Genomic DNA, 15212 nt, shown 5'->3' with positions numbered 1-15212 from the left:
TGCCGCCGAGTAGCTCCAACCATCACAATGTCTTTGGGTGAGTGGTGCTAGCCTATTCTGGGGCGTGAACAAAGCTAATGTGGTCGCGACAGATGAAGAAGCCTTGGAGACCGTCGCCAATGGCGGCTCGATTGATCTGTACGTGTGCAGTTATGGAGCAAGGTGTGCTATGGATGACACGAGACTGATGGTTTAAATTCAGTGATAAATGGGCTGCTATGGTCGAACCACTGCTAGAACGGCTGGAAGATGTATGTGTTGACTGTGTGATGTTATTCAAGATAAGTAATCGCTAATGGGCTTTTCTAGATCGTTTACAATGTGTTTCCCATGCCCAAGGCGCCTCCGAGATCTCAGCCGTACACTCAATTTCTATCCCAACAAACCGACACCAATAATGTCCCCCCTGAGAGTAGCAACAAAGAGAATGCAGCTCCAGGCGACCCGCAGAGCCTTCCACAGCCGCAGGCGGCGACTACCCCACTTGCGTCCACCGAGGGCGTGCCAGATTCGCAACCCCAATCGTCTTTACAAGCCAACGATGCCCTTCCTCCCCAGCTTGCACAACTGTTAAGCTCTATCCGTTCGTCGATCCAATCATTCTTCACGAGCAAGCCGCCGCATACAATTCAGCGGTTTTCTGAGCTTATCCTTCGCCCGACCGCTCACTACCGAACATTACCCGCTTATCTGCGTGCTGTGGACCGTGTCATATCTGTGACCAGCGATGCGGCTATTTTCCCATTCACCACACCAGCAAATACGAACGCCCAGCCAAATGGGTTTGTTCAACCTAGCAACAGCACCGGGACGTATCTTGCTCCTGACTACGCGCATAGTTTGGGGAGCGACGAATCCTTGGGTGGCGCGCTTCTCACCCCAATTCCGTGGTTGACCAATGCTTCCTTCGGAGCCGAGGGTATATCAGAAATGGAAGAGGGTTTGTCCATCACCTTTTAGCTTTCTGCACCCCTCTTCAATTACCGAAGAGTCGTTAAGAGGTTCGAGCTAACAATTATGTCCACAGAAGATTCGACATCCGCGCAAGCTCACAATATAGAAACCGGAGGGTCACACGCCCCGGATAGTGTTATGCCTCCGATTGAACCCGAAGACAGTCCTACCACCGCTGGCTCCCCACCTGCAGATTCATCTGAGGAGGTTCCTCACGCTCGCGGACCCCCGCTTTTGGGCGTTCAGGATCTAGGTTTGCAGGACGGACAAGGAGTAGAGATGACGCTTGGTGAACAAGAATCCCAGGGTGCGGGAGCGGATGGTCCTGCTGACACTCACCCTCAAGCCTCTACTTCTGAAGCAAACCCAGCCGATAAGGACGGAGATATTGTTCTTGATGGAACCCAAGCCAAGGGAGAGGAAGGCAAGATGGAAGACACGTCAGCTGCAGATTCTGCTAAAGCGTCAGAGACATAGAATGATTGAAGGGAGCGTGTCCATATGGTTTTATGTTTTCTAACTGCCTCTGGCATTATGAGTCACGAATTTGTTAAATTTGTTGAATTACTTATGAAGCTTCTCAAGCCGTCAGACCTTGACTAAGTCAGTAACTTGGAAAGATCACTCTCGTTTTATTGATCGAAGTTAGTCGTGGGCATCGAAATCCAGGCCGGCGTTCTCATCGCATGCTCGAAGTAACTCGAGACGGGTCCCGGGCTCCTGCTCGATATCAGTATATGTCCGAGTCCAAAAACAGATATGTCAGCACGAAGATTATTCCATACCCTTCCACTATGACCGGCGTCAGGGATCCAAATAAGTCGTGACATAGGCAAACATCGATGTAGCTCCCAAGCAGTTTGCGGGGGACAGACCATGTCATATCGGCCCTGGATGATGGTGACTACAAAATATCAATAGGGGCAAAATCCAGAAGGGAGACCTTATCTGCTTACCAGGAATATGTCGGATTTTTGCCAAGTTCTTCGGCTTGAAAATCTGTCTATCCTCCAACCAAAAGCCATGCACCGCATAATGCGCCTCCAAGAGAGCATGCGCCCAAGACCATTCATAATCATCTAACTTCTTGAAGCCGTCCTCGTCAACCTTCAACTCTCCAATGCTCAAATCCCACCGATTCCATTCTTTGGCTGCTGCTAGACGTGTTGGATGGTGATCGCACGTAAGCCGCTTATAATAGCCAGCAATCATATCATGACGGTCATCCTCGGGCAGATAGCGCTGGAAGACATGCCACGCTTCTGGGTAGACGTTGGCTGCGCCCAATGAACTTCTTGACCACGCAACCTCCAACCTGCTGGCCGTAAAAATTCCCCGCAGGATCATCGACCGCACGAACTGCGGGTAAGCTTGGGCATACAACAGAGCGAGCGTCGTGCCCAGGACCCACCGAAGATAAGATGCCACTTAGAGATTGCTAGATGCTGACGCAGTGCGTCGATGTCGGAAACAAGGTGAGGCGTGGTGTTTTCAATTAGCTCAGTCGTGGGCTCGGATTTCCCTGTGCCGCGCTGATCGAGTAGGATCACTCTATAGACGGCCGGATCAAAATAGGTCGTGTTACTTCTTGAAGTGCAACCCCCAGGACCCCCGTGCAAGAAAATAACTGTCTGATAATTAGCAGCTTTTCACCTCGACGTGGGGTCTGTGGGAGGCGGACCTGGCTTTCCATCCTTTCTGCCATATTGCTCGTAGTATATTCTATGAATTGCACCCACAGGAAGTAGGCCTACATCGAAGGGCTCTGAGTGTGTGTATCCGCTCATCTTGAAGAATTATGATGTGTTGTCACTGTCGAGGTTGAGTAAATCAGAGATGCGGGCAAGACTACTACCTCGAAGGTTTGAAAGCCAAACTGAGTCATGCAATGCGCCCCACCACATTGAATCGAGTGGGGGTAGCTTGGGAAGTCACTCGAAGCGAAGCGATATTTGATTCATGAGCTTTCTTTGATATCTAATTTGAGCCTGATCGCTGGAAAATTTGTAGACTCCTGCTGGCATAAATTCACCAATAATCTATCCCTTTCTCCCGTAATTATACGGATCTGGGCAAAGTCCAACCAATCTGATCTTTTGGCCACTGCAACCAGCCTCGGTAATCTTCACTCAACACAGAATTTAACTGTGTCATAAGCCGACTGCTCAGTCCTTTCATCCACCACATTGATTCAATCTTCCATAATGCCACACAGAAGTATCCAAAGATGACGATTGCGACAGGTGCCTCTTGCCGTAGCAGTTCAAGGTAGGTGTTTGGTACCTCAAGCAACCAAGCAAATACATCAGAGGTTTGGAGCATCCGCCCCTCAATGGGTTTCATAGCCACGCCTAATGTCCTGGCTAACCCCTCCAGTGTCTCTTCATACACATGACTGAGTTTAAGGTCGTGCAAACACTCACGGGAGATCATTTGTTTCAGCTCTCGGACATAAATCTGACCCTGTTGGAGTGCTTCGGCGCTTCGGCGAGTCATCGATATGTTAGTACCGTGCATGAACATCGGACCTAGTCGCCCCTCATGGAAATCTTGACTAGTATAGTCCATAACTGTTTTAGCTCCGCGGAAAAGGAGGGCCCATTCAGAAAGATGGCCGTGTTCAAACAAAACAAGGAAGGTGGATTGGGCGTTGGCGCATGCAAATATGCAGGTCAGTGACGAAAATATGAACAACCCGGCACTATTATCGGAGGCGAGAGATTGAACATTCGGCGTCACATCCTGGACTGCGGCGTTGTGATGCAAATGCGCTCGGGCAATGCAGCTTGTTGTCCGAGATGGATCCGAACAGGCAAGGTGTAGGGCCGAGACGGCTAGCATGGCATGCAATACACCCGGCATATTGAATGCAATACGAGGGACCTCATCACGCCAGACTTCTTGGACAGCCGGGGCCCGAGACAAGGTATAAGAAGTGGTCGTCATATAATGATGCAAGAGTTCCATGTCAAAGATGTCTAAGCTTGCATGGCTAGATTTCATGGGAAGTTGCGAGCCAGATTCTTGGTTGCGATCTGAAGATGTGAGAGAGGTAGCTGGGCTGTCACTTTCGCGTATAATATCAAGCCTCGCAGGCACAGTAGGCACTGCATGGCTGGATTGAATTGGACGTGGAAGTTCGGCGAAGGCACATCGCACATCGCGTCTTGTACAGTTACGACAACTTGGTTTGTGTTCATCGCACTAGAATCAGATTAAAATATTTTCAAGAGAGAGATAACAGTTCGAGGCATACCTTGACTTTTCTCTGTTTGCATTGCAAGCAACCTGTTCTTGACTTTCGATGGGAGCGTCGAGCGAGGCCAACTGTCGCCATGTTGACAGGAATCAATCATCATCTACGTATTGCGTGGTCAGGCCGTCATAACCAGGCCGTCATGATCTCAGCCAGTAAAAGAAAATTCAGCAACGCCGCTTCGCTCACCCTTTCTGGAAGATTTGGGCACGTTGGATCAAGCTGAGGCGAAATCTCGGGGGAACGCGGGGATTACTGAACTACTCTACTACAAATGGTAAAAGGTGTGATACAGTCCGGTGTTCCCGATGGCCAGTCATGTGACCACGCAACATAAGCAAAATGCTGTTGCAGTGGGAGGTCTAAAAATTTGCCGTGGCGTTACCAACACCCCCAATCAGGTAGCCAGGTCAACTACAAGGTTGAAAAAAAAGGTTCAGACGCTTAGTTTGATTCTTGAACACGAAATTTTATGTCGAAATAACTCTGAAAGCCTTTTTGTATCAATTGTTCGAAACCCCAGTTAAATATCCTTCTTTGAATGCTCAGGTTGATGCGTTGTTTCATAGTCAATGTGGACAAAAGCGCGCTCAACATCAGGCAAGCTTTCCAGCTTTGTCTGAAGATCCTCTGCAATATCATGGCATGTTTTCAGTGTCTCATGGGGACGCATGACAACATCTACCTCAATTATAAGTCGTGGACCACAATGATATGCACGGACGGTGTCGATCGCTTGAACATGATCGCTATGTGTCATAGCAATATAGGTGATAAGATTCAACGTATCGGCATCGGCCGAAACGCCAATGAGCAGCTTGAACTCTCCAATCGAAGTATTAAGCCATAGGCCCAAGATTAGAAGTGAAAGGATGATTGCACCCATTGGGTCAATCCACCATTTGAGCTTCGATCCACCGACTGAGGTGAGAATACCGAAGCCATTGATGAAGAGATCGTTTCGGTGGTCTTCCCAGAGAATTCGGACTTGCGAATACTTATTTCGTAGGGCGAAACAGTAGATGAAGAGGCATAACTTTACGACGAATGCCACGGATACTGCGATCACGGAAGGGAGATGGAAGGCTGTTGATCCGCCTTCGGCAAGTTCCTGGCAGGAAAATGCTACAAGGATCAGGGATACCGCCATCATGATGAAAGAGAAGAAGATGTTCCCCGCTGTTTCAATGCGTGATGTTCCCACCGGAAACTTGTGACTAACGGCTTTTTTGGCTTGGCGATTGCAGATGATGAGGGTCACGTTGGAGAGCGGATCGAAAATCGAGTCCGCCATGGTTGTGAAGAGAGAAAGAGAGCCCGAAGCCACGGCACCATATACCTGGAGCCCAGAGAGAAATATGTTGCAAACGAAGGAGGAGTACACGGCGATCCGATATTGGAGTTGTTGGGATTCTTCTGTCTCGGCGGCTTCACGGACATGTTCGTGGACAGGTTTGAGGAGACGGACAATCTGTTTATTTTGAGTGTCGTAGTAGTCGGTCAAGCTCTTTGATTTTGCTTGTGATTTGTTGAATGGGCTGTAATACAGAGCTCTCTTGCGAGAGGTGTTAGCCTCTGGTGGGGATTGCAGTCTGCTTGACAGATCGAAGGGATCCGCGGCAGACGAAAACGCCGCCGGGTTCCCGCTTTCGAGGGCAATATTGCCGTCCATATTAAGCAAGAGACTAAATACACTTGCAGGGTTTGGGGAGAAATTATGTTCGCTTTATAAAAGGGAGGATTTGCTGCGCCCTTCTTGGCATGGGAGACAAGACCTTGGCGACCCAGTCCACTTCGGTACCCTAGATACATGCAATCGGCGTAGTTTGTCTACTTGGTTTACTATCAGCCATAATTTGGGAATGCCAGATCTCTCTGTGTAGTACAGAGAGAGGCTTTCCCGTCTACACCGCACTTCCCTGGTCATTCTTATCATACCGGGTCCACAATCGTTTCACCAGTTCCCGGATCGATGAGCCCGTCCCATCAGCATCATATAGAGGCCTATGCTCTTCGTTGACATCATGATGGTAGTCGTAGTCCACATGCACAAAGGCACGCTCAACATCTGCCAGCCCCTCCAGTTTGCGCTGTAATTCTTGACTAACGTCGTGTGACTCTCGCAGTTTGGTCTCCGGGTCCATTACAATGTCGACTTCCACGTATAATTGCTGGCCGGAGTGGTATGCGCGACACTATTTTTATTAGTATTTGACCTCATCTCCTTCTGTCACGGAGGATTACTCACTGTATCCACTTTCTGAATCCTTTGGTCATGTGTCATCGTCACATAGATGCACTTGTTTACGAAAGATCTGGGCGCACATTTGCCCACAATAAGCCACATGTGTTCGAATGCAGTCGACACCCAAGAAAATAGAATGAGAAGAGCAATGCAGCAAGCACCGACGGGGTCAAGATACCACACAAGACGATTTCCCACAATCGACATGAGAAGGCCGAAGCCATTAACTGCAAGATCATTTCGGTGATCGATATAGAATATGCGGGCAGCGGGGTACCGTCGCAGGCTATAACAGTATAGGAACAGGCAGAACTTGGAGAAGATAGCGACTCCAACACAGATCAGCGGAATCAACTTGAGCTGACTTGACTCTGTCTCTCCATCAGCCAAAGCCTTGGCCGACTCAATAATCAACTCCACTCCAACAACCGTCATGAGCGCACAGAACATGATGATCCCCATTGTTTCGATGCGACGGCGTCCAACAGGGTACTTGTATGGTTTAGGGCGGGTGGACATGCGGGAGGTAACGAGCATAACAATCGAAGATACGAGATCCATGAAGGCGTCGGCAGCCGTAGCGAAGAGAGCAAGGGAGCCGGTTGAGATAGCTGCATAGAGTTGAATGACGAAGAGAAAGAAGTTGACCACAAAGCTAGCTCGCACGGCAAGTTTCACCTTGCCGCCGTTCTGCGCGATGTCCATAGCGTTTAGGCGCTCTTCATCACCACTGGAGAGAAAGCCATCGATGAGTTCATTTTGCTCAATGTAGAAGTTGTTGACCTTTTCGCTTGGCTGGGTGGGGAGGGGAAGCCAATTCTTCTTCTGCGAGCTGATCTCAGCCTTGTATTGTTGGAGGTTAAAGGGATCCGCCTCCATTTTGGATGACTGCTATGCCGAGAATTCTCTGAAGCTTGTTAAAGTTCAGGTTTAGACCGGCAATATCCTGGAGAGAAAAGATCCGATCAGATAAAAACTGACAGTTAAGGGTGTCGACGCCAAGGATGGCTGTGTCGTGCCAATAATCTTGGCGATTACAAGCGTGATGGATTGATTGCGAACGATTGGGACGCTTATTTTTCCTCTTTTGGTCTGCAGGGGTACAGATCAGCCCTAGTTTTGAACCTGGATAGTCAAACCCTCCAAGATATAGGACCAGGGGATGTGTGACGGATGGCCGAGCCTGGCCGGGTATACTTCGCCAGAGCCAATCAGCGACGGCACAATTCCATTTCCGACCTTGGGAAATTGGAGCCCCATCAACCTTATCGGCCGCACCGCAGTTAATTCGGACCGCACCTTGGCACTTTTCCTTCGCGAACCCTCCTTGATAAGAGACAGTCTCCAGACCTCAATCAAAGGACAACGATTTTGCACCAACTTGTTTCTCTACAGCTCGCTTGCAATCTACCATGTCGAAATATGACGGCGCCCTCGAGCGCATCGATGCCGCACACAAAGATGACCCGAACACAATAACCACCAACAACACCACAAAGCCCTACGAACTCCACTACGCCGAGCAAATGACATTCTATCTCGAGCGCCTAAATCCCAATGCCCCCGAGCTTCTCCGCCTCGCCATTCGCGCCCAGCACCTCCGCCGCTGGGAAGTCCCGCGCAGCTCCTACCCCGCCACGAAGATCGGATATCACTCCTGGCGTGCGGGACTACAGCGACGACAGGCTGCGTTGGTGAAAAAGATGTGTGTCGAGGCTGGGTATAGCGAGGAGGAGGCAGCACGCGTTGGGGCAATGGTGCAAAAGGCCGATTTGAAGGCCGGTGACCCCGATACGCAAACGTTGGAGGATGTGGCCTGTTTGGTTTTCTTAGATGACCAGTTTGACAAGTTTGAAAAGGATCTCGGGGATGAGGAGAAGATGGTTGATATCTTGCGCAAGACTTGGGGCAAGATGTCCCCTGCTGGTCGGGACGAGGCGCTAAAGCTGAATTTATCGGAGCGAGCGCTGACCTTGGTCCAGAGGGCCTTGGCCGGGTGAATGATATCCCAATAGGTGGTATCTACACATATGTTTGTCTCACATTTTGGAGTGAGTTCAGTATTCCGCTACTAGTATAATTCAACATATGTAATAAAAGTACTACTAGTAAGTATTTACGATTGGAGCAATGAGGGGAAATGAATTATGTTTTAATCATATAACATGTAAAAAATAAATGCTCGCTGATGAGACCCATGGAGAGTCATGATGAGAGTCGAGAGGAAGATAAAACTCCGAGAATGCTTTTAAAATCTGACATGAAATCGTTAATCGCCGAGGCAGTTTTTGAATCCCAGTGGGGAGAGGTTTATTGAGCACCACCGGCGTCAATCAACTGCACCAATCCAATCGCTGCGCCGGCCGCAATACCGCCAACAAGGCACATTTGTACACCTCCCCAGATGCCTGCCATGACATTGTCACGTCCGCACCATCCACGTACAACGGCAGTTTTGGTGTATCCAAAGGCAAATAGGGTAATGCCCATGACGCCGATGCTCCAATATAACGCGGTGATGACATGAGTCAGGATGAAGTAGGGGATGAGAGGAATGAATCCACCGACGAAATATCCCAGAGCCAGGGTGATGGCAGAGATCCAGGCCTGATTACAGTCAGGCGCAGACTCGCGGTGGCGGAAGGCCAACAAGAACTCGAGCAATCGGTCTTGCGAAGCATGCAAGTCGCGGGTGATATCTTCAATGGCAGTGGGCGAGAGTCCGTATGGAGCGAACGTCTGGCGCACCATGGACTGTGTTTCGAGCGGGTCACTCTTAATTAACTCCTGTGTCTCACGAACTGTGGCTTCATATGATTCACTATAGCGAGGTTCCTTGTTAGTCGATGCACATATAAAGAACGGTAGACCAAAGGGGTATTGAACTCACGCTTCGCTCTTAGCTCCAACGTAGCCTCCAAGTCCCATAGAGATTGCACCCGCAGCAAGCTCCGCCAGACCACCCAGTACAACAACCTTGGTGTTTCCCAGGGCAGAGAGACCCGCACTTAGGGCGAAAGGAACAGTCAATCCATCCGAAAGGCCGAGGATGGCATCTGAAACGATACGAGGATTGATGCGGGACCGTGTGCTGCTTGAGGAAGCGGTGGAATCATCATTGCTCACGCATCGTCCGAAGGTATCGTACGAACGCTGGGACTCGAGGTCCTGGTCGGAGTCGCTGTCGCGGAGGGTCTCGTCGTCATCTCCACGAGCAAGAAGGGGCTTGTCTAGGTGAAAATGGGTTAGCTTCGAACCGTTGTTTTGTTTTTGCCTTTTGCTTTGTTCTGGAAAAGCAAATATGAAACCATATTGCAGGAGAATACTCACTGGAAGACTTGTTGGATTGCTGTATAGGGAACAGCTTCTGTTTGATGAAGAGGAGGGCCATGATGCTGAGTGATGCTATGTTTTGATTCTTCCCAAACTGTTATGATTTCGTCGATTGAAATCGATCTGACAGAATTTCTGCCCAGTGTCGATCCTGAGTGGCCTGGAACCCGGGAGATTATTGACTTTCGAAGGATTGCCCGAGCTATGCAAGCTGTGGCAAGCAATTCTGACGTCAAGATTCACGTTTACGGGAAAGGGCAAAGAGAATGCAAGAGGAGCTCTGAAGGGCGAAGCAAGAAAAAAAAGGAAAAAAGGCGAGAGAAGTCTGGGGGATTTAAAAGGGGGGGGATCGGTCGTCAAAGCCAGGCCTGGATGGAGTCGTGGAACCCGTCTTGGTGGTGGATCAGAAAGCAACAACGAAAACAATGATACTCCCCGTTTGAAGTACAGAGAAGGAGGAGGAGCTGAAACAGATGGATTTGAAGTAGAAAACTCTCAATATGTCTTAGAAGAGACCACGCACGTCCCTTATAACTCTGTGCAAAACCTTTGGCCACAGTCCTCACCGATTCTCAACGCTCTGGAAACGCAAAACTTCATTAGCGCAGAGAAAGTCGAAGAAAAAAAAAACTGGAGATGCATTCCATTTCGAGGGCGATACACCAATCAGGAGCATTAGAAAGGTCAGCGACCGTAACCCGTCCGGTCTTGAGGTTCTCCAAAGGTGCAAGGTCAGTTCCAAGAGCTGCAAGCGACGACAAATACATGAGGTGCGATTGGTGGTGATGATCGTGCTGACCATTATTGATGAGGTGATTGGCTGCACTCGGCGATCTATCTGGATCGACTGGCAATGGTTTGGCGCTGATTGGTGGTGGAGACATTCCCGGGTTTTAGGGCTCGGGATTACCTTGGATACGATCCACTGAGGCTTGATTTCTTCGGAGTTTACCATTGTAGGAAGCTATGTACACCGTACACCGTACACCGTTTGTTACTATTGGAGTGGCATCTCTCTTGGTGGGGTTTTGTTTTTTCTTTGCTTTTCTTTGACTGAACGGTAAAAGAACATGTGAATCGTAGGATCAAGTGTACTACAAGCAGTAAATGGGTACTATCAACCACAAAGCGTCACACTATTACACGAACCGTTGCGGATCAGCGGGAACCTTAAATTAATAGACACCTACTAATAGCTACTAGTAGTACAAATGTACCTCCAAGGGTTGTATGGAGTAAGATTACTACTGGTACCTTAGGAATAGAATATAACAACCATAGACTAACATTGGTGCATGGGAATTCAATTATTGCAAATACAGCGGAGTCAACCACAACTCCCATTATTCATGGAAACAAAGAAATCCAAAAACTAGTCCACCACAAAGTCCCAACAGATTAGAATAATGGAGACCACCTGCGACTAAACTGGACATAACTGGAGACCAAGCGTATGTACATATCTTCACTCGCCGTATTTCCTTTACAGGAAAAGCGCCACGCCCAGGACTCCGGCAGCACCTGCCAGGCCCATTCCCATACCAGTGGCAGCGGGGGCACCGGCAGTCGAAGTCTCCGATCCGGCGCTGCTCGAAGCCCCATCGCTGCTACTGGCGGCGGTCGATGAGCCAGTCTCGGAGCTAGTGGTCTTTGCGGTCGACTCGACGGTGGTGGTTGCGACTACGCTGCTGGAGCCAGTAGTCGAGTCGGTGGCTGTCCCAGACGAAGAGCCCGTGAGGGTGGTGCTGTCGCTGTCTGTAGCAGTGCCAGTGGCAGCAGAACCAGTAGCAGTGGAAGTGGCCGTGGCCGAGCCAGAGCCAGAGCCAGACGCACTATCAGAGATCGAGGACTCGGCGCCGCTGATCCAGCTCTGGACATCCGATGGCAGGCTCGAAATCCACTCGGTCTTAGTCGCGTACTCGCTATATATTGAGGGGAGAGCACCAGTGGGGTCGGCCAGAAGCTCTGATTGCACCGAGGTAGGTAGAGCGGAGAAAAGTTCGCCCTGAATACTGGCTGGAATGTTTATATCCGAGTCGCTTGAGCCTGTAGCCTGAGGAGCCGCCGCTGCCAGGCTAGCGAGGAGCAAAGAAACGACAACCTTGGTCTGCATGGTGGCTGTGGGATTTATGGATCGGGGTCGGTTTGTGAAAGATGGAGTGAGGGGCTTTGTCTTTCTTCAATTTTCTGCAGGGGGAAGAGGTCGATTTTCCAGAGAGATGCAATACCCTTTAAATACTACGGCATGCCAATAATATGCCGAGAGTTTGATCACGCCTGGGTTATCTAAAATTATCGGCACCCCTCATATTCGGGAGGGATTCACGAATAGCTGTCACCGAAGCTGAAAGATGATTTGTACGCCGTGCCATCCGTGGAGATCCCATCGCCCCATGGAGCTCATGCGACCAATAAAACCACCGTGGCTCCCAGACAGCCCAGCAGGCAGTGCCTTGGCCAAGAACTGGGAGGGGCAGGGGTCAAGGAGCCGCAGGGCCAGTGGTTGAACTGCAAAAACTGGGGTAGGACGAAACAAGGAAACTGAATGAAGATCCGGTTGAGGCGGAGTGCCCGGCTGCTTGGAGCTGCTTGGGGACTTTCTTGGCTTGCGTCGACCCGTAGGGTATGGCGTCAAGAATGAGTCCTCTTTCTTGTCTGGTCCCTGGCACTACCCTGGTCCTTTGTGGCGGGATGACCAACGTATGTCTGTACATGGACGCGTTTGCATCGATGATCAAGGTCGTACACAACCAGTTCCCCATGGCGCCCAGCCGGACCCTTTGGGCAAGATTGGCATGATGCGATGAAAGAATGGCCCCCAGATGTGCGGTGGGTCAAGTGGGTCGAATCAGCCTTGAAGGCCTGCGAGGTCCACGTCACATCGCAGCAATTGTTCTTTGGAGTGCAGATGGGGTGATGCAATTTTGGGGATATCTTCGTAATGAAATCTGGTAAACATGGAACTGTACATAGTCTATGTGGTAGGTGGGAGGCCCTATCGGCCTTCGGCACGCTCCACCAATTGATCCTCCAAGCCCATCGGTTCCCAAACATCCTTGGCTTTTTTGTTCTGAACCCAGACGACATCGCCTTGTAAATATGCCACCACGCCACCGCTTCCAGTGACGCTCGCCGTGATCCGAAACAGAGGCAGGCCATTCTTTGGGTGCGCTTCCCGCAATGGACGAATGAGAAGTTCCTGCTCCATGCACCAACTTTCCACAATATCCTTGAATGCAGGTTCTTCTTTGCTCGCCTGGGGCTTGGTGTGCGAAGGAACCGGTGCTGCCGTTGCTGCCTCGGCCACAGCATCTTCTCGCGTGGGAAGCGCTGGCTGCATGGGAAGTGCGGGGCGCGGCAACTCGGCCGCGGCGCGATCTCCAAGATTCAAGGCATGATCCATAGTCTGCAGACCCTTATTCCACTCATCCTGAACCATCGCAAGATCATTGATCTCTGCCGGGACCTGAGTCTGCCACCATGAGAACCATTCGCCGACTTCTTCGTGATTAGGATCGTTGGTGAGCCAGATATACAAGATCTCATGCCACTTCGGGAAGAAGTCCGCCACTAGCAACATGCCCATAACATTGGGCTTAAAAAAACTTCTCCAGCGAAGGACATCCTCTAATGTGGTCAAATCCTGGTCTTGCGGGTTCACGACAAAGTCCTCACGAAGATGACGTGCAAGGCGAGGTAGTAGGTGATTGCGCAAGCATACATCAAACTCTGGGCCTAATGCATCTCGCCACAACTCAATGCCGTTCACAAGGCCCCGGCGCAGGCTCCAGGAATCTAACACCACACGGAACTTTCTCTTGGCATCCGACATGAGACCTGTTGGTTGTCTGGGGTTGGTGTGTCGGTCGTCCAAGTACTGTAACCATGTGAACAACCACCAAGGGAACTGTCCATCATGCTCAGACGGATGTCGTCGGCTGCTTCGGGGTTTCCATTGCTTCAACGCACCACTGAGCTTTGGAACCACCAATTGATCCAGTAAATTTGTGAATACAAATGGCGGTATGACCGGTTTCCAGGCCATTGCCAAGTTTGTTGCAGTAGAAGGTTCATAGACATCCCAGTCATTCATGAGTGCTGAGCGGACTCGTGGTAGCCATAGAGTGTATATCATAGTCTCATATGGAGAAGTTGACTGACGTTGTCGGATTTCCCCTTTCTTGTTCTGGCGAGAGAGAAGCGGCTGGAGACGACTGAGGTTTGAAACGAGGAACGTAGGGTTCTGTAGTGGCTCCCACTCCTCCATGGCCTGCCGAAATAGAGGATGTATGGCAGCCACAGCGGCCTCCGCCAGTTTGTATTCATCCATAATATCGCGGTACTTCGATTCCATCGCTTCAAGCTTGCCAGTCATCTCGTCGAACTTAGATATAATGCTTTCGTCATGTTCAAAGAAGTCCAGCTCCTGCACAGCCGCAATCAATCCTGTAAGATGGTCGACTCGAGATTGGTATTCGTCCAATTCTTCGACAACCTGAGCTTCCTCAATCTCGACGAACTTCTTCCGTTCCGTCAAGCCTTTCCACTCGTCTGCGAAAGCTTCAAGGTCGTTGCGAGCGCGGCGAGCAATCTTCAAAGCTTCTCCTTCTCCTTGGCTCACAAAATCTTGCGATGTCATCAAGCCCGCCGTCGAGGTCAGGACTCGTTGTTCCTTGCCTGTAGCATCCACAAGAGATTTAAGAACGTTTGGCACCTCCAATCCTTCCATGTCGGTCTCCATTTCTCTTGCCGTGCGGAATTGAGGTTTGACGCGTGCAACCGGGGTGCCCGTACCACTCCGACTTTCTGTCTTGCGTTCTTGTTTCTTCTTTCTCCGTCTTCGTTTTTCTTCGTCGGAGCTGTCTTCGACCGTTTCGCCTTTGCGCTCGGCTTCTCGGCGTTCTTGTTTCTTCTTTCTCCGTCTTCGTTTTTCTTCGTCGGAGCTGTCTTCGACCGTTTCGCCTTTGCGCTCGGCTTCTCGGCGTTCTTCATCGCGAGCCTGCTTGGTTTTCTCGCGGACCGCACCTAAACCGGCACCTGTCGGACGCGATTGAGCCTCAATCGGATTGATAATACCCTGTCCAGTGGTTCCTAGACCCTGTCCTTCTTTGTAGCCCATCTTCGCCATCATGCGCGCGGCGAACGAGCTGCCGCCTCCACCCTTTCCACCGCGACCGGCTGCTCCCCCTCGCGAAGGTGCATTCGAATTTGACATGTTATTCCGAGGATTGCGTGACGTGCTACCCAGACCACCCATGGTGGCAGGAGATTCGGAACGATCGCGGGCTCTAGCAAAGCCGCTGAAGCCGGTAATCGGGCGCGCATCCTCTTCGTCGGAGGAGCTCATGTCGGTGACTTTGCGCTTTTGGCCGGCATATGGAGGAGATGGCGACTCCATAGCTCCACGCTGGTCCCTCGCAGCTT

At 50.5% G+C, this 15212-nt stretch overlaps 10 protein-coding genes across 10 annotated transcripts; 2 read left to right on the top strand and 8 right to left on the bottom strand.

Moving 5' to 3' along the window:
- Positions 1–52: 52 nt before the first annotated feature.
- N7509_010904 (uncharacterized protein) lies at positions 53–1431 on the top strand (the record flags this gene model as incomplete). Its single annotated transcript, XM_056635541.1, has 4 exons — positions 53–138; positions 203–251; positions 310–940; positions 1028–1431. Coding segments are annotated over 4 exons (1170 nt in total), but the record flags the coding sequence as incomplete, so codon positions are not given.
- A 168-nt stretch (positions 1432–1599) lies between these two features.
- Positions 1600–2741, bottom strand: N7509_010903 (proline iminopeptidase; the record flags this gene model as incomplete). Its single annotated transcript, XM_056635540.1, has 5 exons — positions 1600–1674; positions 1740–1858; positions 1911–2324; positions 2366–2581; positions 2636–2741. The coding sequence occupies 5 exons, from the start codon at positions 2739–2741 to the stop codon at positions 1600–1602; spliced, it is 930 nt and encodes a 309-aa protein (XP_056486160.1).
- Positions 2742–3012: 271 nt separating this feature from the next.
- N7509_010902 (Zn(II)2Cys6 transcription factor domain-containing protein) lies at positions 3013–4291 on the bottom strand (the record flags this gene model as incomplete). Its single annotated transcript, XM_056635539.1, has 2 exons — positions 3013–4158; positions 4211–4291. 2 exons carry the CDS (start codon positions 4289–4291, stop codon positions 3013–3015), a joined length of 1227 nt encoding a protein of 408 aa, XP_056486159.1.
- A 442-nt stretch (positions 4292–4733) lies between these two features.
- N7509_010901 (cation diffusion facilitator family transporter) lies at positions 4734–5882 on the bottom strand (the record flags this gene model as incomplete). The annotated part of the gene is made up of 1 exon (XM_056635538.1): positions 4734–5882. One exon carries the CDS (start codon positions 5880–5882, stop codon positions 4734–4736), a length of 1149 nt encoding a protein of 382 aa, XP_056486158.1.
- A 232-nt stretch (positions 5883–6114) lies between these two features.
- N7509_010900 (uncharacterized protein) lies at positions 6115–6354 on the bottom strand (the record flags this gene model as incomplete). The annotated part of the gene is made up of 1 exon (XM_056635537.1): positions 6115–6354. One exon carries the CDS (start codon positions 6352–6354, stop codon positions 6115–6117), a length of 240 nt encoding a protein of 79 aa, XP_056486157.1.
- Positions 6355–6440: 86 nt separating this feature from the next.
- N7509_010899 (cation diffusion facilitator family transporter) lies at positions 6441–7334 on the bottom strand (the record flags this gene model as incomplete). The annotated part of the gene is made up of 1 exon (XM_056635536.1): positions 6441–7334. The coding sequence occupies one exon, from the start codon at positions 7332–7334 to the stop codon at positions 6441–6443; it is 894 nt and encodes a 297-aa protein (XP_056486156.1).
- Positions 7335–7867: 533 nt separating this feature from the next.
- On the top strand, positions 7868–8455 carry N7509_010898 (DUF4202 domain-containing protein; the record flags this gene model as incomplete). Its single annotated transcript, XM_056635535.1, has 1 exon — positions 7868–8455. The coding sequence occupies one exon, from the start codon at positions 7868–7870 to the stop codon at positions 8453–8455; it is 588 nt and encodes a 195-aa protein (XP_056486155.1).
- Positions 8456–8765: 310 nt separating this feature from the next.
- N7509_010897 (VIT1/CCC1 transporter family protein) lies at positions 8766–9846 on the bottom strand (the record flags this gene model as incomplete). The annotated part of the gene is made up of 3 exons (XM_056635534.1): positions 8766–9276; positions 9346–9685; positions 9786–9846. 3 exons carry the CDS (start codon positions 9844–9846, stop codon positions 8766–8768), a joined length of 912 nt encoding a protein of 303 aa, XP_056486154.1.
- A 1425-nt stretch (positions 9847–11271) lies between these two features.
- On the bottom strand, positions 11272–11901 carry N7509_010896 (uncharacterized protein; the record flags this gene model as incomplete). The annotated part of the gene is made up of 2 exons (XM_056635533.1): positions 11272–11543; positions 11622–11901. The coding sequence occupies 2 exons, from the start codon at positions 11899–11901 to the stop codon at positions 11272–11274; spliced, it is 552 nt and encodes a 183-aa protein (XP_056486153.1).
- An 882-nt stretch (positions 11902–12783) lies between these two features.
- On the bottom strand, positions 12784–15186 carry N7509_010895 (putative G-patch domain protein (TFIP11); the record flags this gene model as incomplete). Its single annotated transcript, XM_056635532.1, has 1 exon — positions 12784–15186. One exon carries the CDS (start codon positions 15184–15186, stop codon positions 12784–12786), a length of 2403 nt encoding a protein of 800 aa, XP_056486152.1.
- Between the last annotated feature and the right edge of the window lie 26 nt (positions 15187–15212).

This window comes from Penicillium cosmopolitanum, assembly GCF_028827165.1.
Source record: "Penicillium cosmopolitanum strain IBT 29677 chromosome Unknown utg000009l:1.0-9042332.0:1.0-9050551.0, whole genome shotgun sequence".
Lineage (NCBI taxonomy): Eukaryota > Fungi > Ascomycota > Eurotiomycetes > Eurotiales > Aspergillaceae > Penicillium > Penicillium cosmopolitanum.
This window is presented reverse-complemented; position numbering and strand designations above follow the sequence as displayed.